Genomic DNA, 4,014 nt, shown 5'->3' on the forward strand with positions numbered 1-4,014 from the left:
ATTTATTGTATAATTATAATACGGATATCCTGACATGTAAGAGGGCAAAGGAAAAGGATAAAGTAAAATAAAACCTCCATGAGTCTTCATCACTTTGATGAACAGTTTTCTGAAGGAAATGATTTGAAGCTTTCGTTCAACTTTGTTCATAACATAGAATCCTTACAGTTTGATGTTTCAAATAATGAAGCTGAAAGTTCGTACTGTGCACAAGTAAAAAAACATTACTGTTTGGTATCAGCTGCTTTATATGTATATAACAAGAAGAAACCACTATTATTGTTTTTATTTTTTGAGAGAAGGATAAAATCAATTCATTGAATCTGAAAAAACAGTATAAGAGGTCTACAGTAGTGATAAGGTATCACCCTGCCACAAGTGCCACGTTGACCATTGTCCGCGGTGTAAAACTCCATGACTACTCACACTGTATCTGTTGCTTTTTAGCAATACATAATATCCGCGATCAGAATTACGGTAACCATTTTACGATTTTGAGGAACAGATTTGAATGGTCACGAGAGGAGGCCGTTGGGATCTGGCAGGGAAAAAGTAGGAAAGAGGGTATGGCATTGACAATAAATTAAAAGCATGATAAATACTGTAGCAGTGCAGATGGTTCAAGTATAAATGGGGGTTTTCACATGGGTGGTGAGCTTAAACAAGATAGGATGGTGAGAGATTTCTTCAGGGAGAGGGATAGAGAGTCAGTAAATCAATGGAGGAGAGCTTCACCAATGGGATTCCATTAGCTGTTACTCATCTGCTCCAACACACTTTGAGAAGCCTCTGTGTTCATGAAAACTCGCAGTGGGTTTATGCTGTCTTTTGGAGGATCCTACCTAGGAATTACCCACCACCCAAGTGAGCAAAAATAATTGCACATGGGATATCACACTTTCCTCATATAGAGAGAGTTCCTCATATAATCTTCTAAACTGCATGTTTTTTCTTATCTATCTTCATCTTGCAGGTGGGATGTTCAAGGAGGACCCTATGATAGGTCTAGGGGAAACAGAAGGAATTGGTATTAATGGCTTCACTTGTGTGAATCAAATAAAGATTTTATTGTTTATAACATGTATTGATTACTGTTAGTTTGATGTTCATGTCAGGATACTTGTTTGGGAAGATGGCTTCTGCAATTTTTCTGCATCTGCCAACACTGCAGCCAGATTGGGAAGTTTCATGGACTCAACTTTCTACATCAAGGGTGAACCTCAGCATACCAAGAGTCTGCAACCTGAACTCTTCTTCAAGATGTCACATGAAATATACAACTATGGGGAAGGGTATGTCCAATTTCTAGTTTGTGAAATTACTAAGCAAAATGGGTATTTAGAAAATACAGCTGAAGTTTCCTTTTTCATGAATTTATGAGCAGTTTGATAGGGAAGGTTGCTGCAGATCATGGTCATAAATGGATTTTCAAAGAACCTAATGAACATGAACTCAATTTCATGTCTTCATGGAATAATCTAGTTGATGCAGTAAGTTATATGATGACAATGTGTCAGCCATATTGATCACCTTTTGGCTTTCCTAACAAGTAGTGGTGTTTTATTGGTTTCAGCATCCAAGGACATGGGAAGCTCAATTCCAGTCCGGTATACAGGTTAGGATACACCATTCACAAGTCCCCCAACTTTGAAAAGGATAGTGGGTTTGATTCACTCTTCTCTTCTTTTGCAGACAATTGCACTAATTGCAGTTAGGGAAGGAGTGCTTCAACTTGGGGCGGTTAACAAGGTTATAACCAAATGAGCTCTCTCTCTCTCTCTCTCTCTCTCTCTCTCTCTCTCTCTCTCTCTCTCTCTCTTTCTCTCTTTGAGATCTGTATTCATGATAAACGATAAAGACTTGGTAAATTAAGAGGAGCTGCGTCATTTTCAAGAGTGTGGGGTTTCACACTCACAAGGGGAACACATTTGGTATGTACAAATTTCTTATATTGGTGAGGGTAAATGAGAGAGAAAAACATGGAAACTTGCGAGCTAGAGATAATGCATCAGCTTATCAAGCAAACTATGGATTGTAGGTTGTGGAAGATATCAACTACATCTTGCTACTAAGGAAGAAGTTTAGTTACATTGGGAGCATCCCTGGAGTCCTTCTACCACATCCTTCATCTGCAGCCTTGCCAATCAAGAATGAAGGTTGCGCTTTCACGCCGGACAACTGGCCGATCCAAGTGAACCCCCTCATGCCGGAAACAAGTAGCCATGCAGAATACACAGACTACCTCACTATTGGTCCGCACCTCTATGCCAACCAACTCAAGATAACACCTTCCATGACCAGTCTTGAAGCTCTACTGTCCAAGCTTCCATCAGTTGAACCTGCTTCATCAGGAACGGCAGCTCACTACGGGCCCTTACCAGAATGTGTGTCACCCTCACCAATGGGGAAGGCAAAGATGGAAGAAGATGATGACTTTGGTCAACCAAGTGAGCTTCATGTTGGGGGAGGAAGTAGCTCTATGTGCTCATTCAACCAAACATTGATTTAGATGAACCTATGGTTATGTATGTTTGTCATAAGGTTATGAAAGGACTAGGAAACTTCCTGCTACAACTATCTTTTTTGGATACTAAAGAGTTTGGTTTAAGTTGCATGTCTATCTTTGGGTGCGTATTTGAGAGAGAGAGAGAGAGAGAGATGCCATTTCACATATTAAGGGGGGAAATGGGGGAGAAAGTGGCAAAGGATAATCTGGCTATCAGCTAATGTCTTAGCCATTGCATATCCAGTGAGAATGCAAGCGGAAGAAAATCTTAGATTGCTTTCAAAATATGTATACCTTCTAATTGTTGAATGGCCTTCTATGTAGTCAAAAGCGCTAGGCGGTGCCTAGTCGGTGGACCCCTGAAAAGATTAGATGAGTACTAGCCGGGACTAGTCTGACTAGTTGGTACCCCAATTAAAATATAAAAAAATATACAAAGTATACCTAAAAAAATGTTTAAGATGTTTTCATTATAAAAGTACAAAATTACACATGCTTTCACAAAATATATTAATATACATAACCAGAATATATATTCAATTATTCATAACATATTCATTATAATCAACAAAATATGCTTTCAGCCTTTTCACAGAAGCACAATAACATATATACATGAGAAACAAAACAAAGTAACACACATATATAAAACACAATCAATTAAAATTAACTTTGCATGCTTTAAATGTTTTATAGAAAAAATCCTAAAAGCAAAGTAACACACACACACACACTATATATATATATATATATATATATATATATATATATATATATATATATAATAACTAAGCATGTTTTCATCATTTCACAAAACAAATCACACAAACACACACATATATAATTATATATATATACAAAAAAATAATAAAATATATAAGGATAATAAATGACTAAAATGCCCTTATACCTAGGCGGGGTATGCTTAGTCGCCGGCTAGGTGCCTTAGTCGATGCTTAGTGGGGAAAATTGGTACATTTTAAGGTGCCCACCTAGGAGTTGCAAAGCCTAGGTGTTTTACTTACACCTAAACCCGCGGTGCCTAGTCGGGCCTTTTGACTACATAGACGGTCTTACTTTGGATGTTTTTTTGTAACAGAGAAGCATGTAATATAAGGAAAACATTAATTGCATGAAAATGTCAGACAGTTTCATAGGTTCCTTGGTCTAACTGAGTAGCAAACCATGAGTTAGTTTGATTAAGTAGCCAGGAATCACCAATTTGCATTAAAAAAATATGGCATCTCGATCAAAGTCAATTTAGTGGTGAAGCAGGAAGACTTGAGACTCATATCCATAAAGACGACAAGCCAGCGAATGCCAATAAGAAATTAGCAAAAGTCCCCTTAAATGAACAGGCCTAGACCACAAGCCTGTAGGACCATGTCCTAGCTGCCCAAGATCATCCAAGAATAGTTCATTTAAGATACCACAATGGCCCACCATAATCCCTTTTCCCAAACTGTATGGCAGACGATACAATATAAAGCTGGTTGAAGTTTTAAAGT

The 4,014-nt window shown here is 37.9% G+C and overlaps 1 protein-coding gene across 1 annotated transcript; it reads left to right on the forward strand.

Annotated features, from left to right (window-relative positions):
- The first annotated feature begins 718 nt into the window (after positions 1-718).
- LOC149812871 (protein RICE SALT SENSITIVE 3-like) lies at positions 719-2,509 on the forward strand. Its single transcript, XM_089990998.1, has 7 exons — positions 719-864; positions 974-1,027; positions 1,116-1,292; positions 1,385-1,490; positions 1,574-1,615; positions 1,693-1,749; positions 2,039-2,509. The coding sequence occupies exons 1-7, from the start codon at positions 719-721 to the stop codon at positions 2,507-2,509; spliced, it is 1,053 nt and encodes a 350-aa protein (XP_089847124.1).
- The last annotated feature ends 1,505 nt before the right edge of the window (positions 2,510-4,014 follow it).

Source organism: Nuphar pumila, chromosome 16 (assembly GCF_984573655.1).
Source record: "Nuphar pumila chromosome 16, dmNupPumi1.hap1.1, whole genome shotgun sequence".
Classification (NCBI taxonomy): Eukaryota; Viridiplantae; Streptophyta; class Magnoliopsida; order Nymphaeales; family Nymphaeaceae; genus Nuphar; species Nuphar pumila.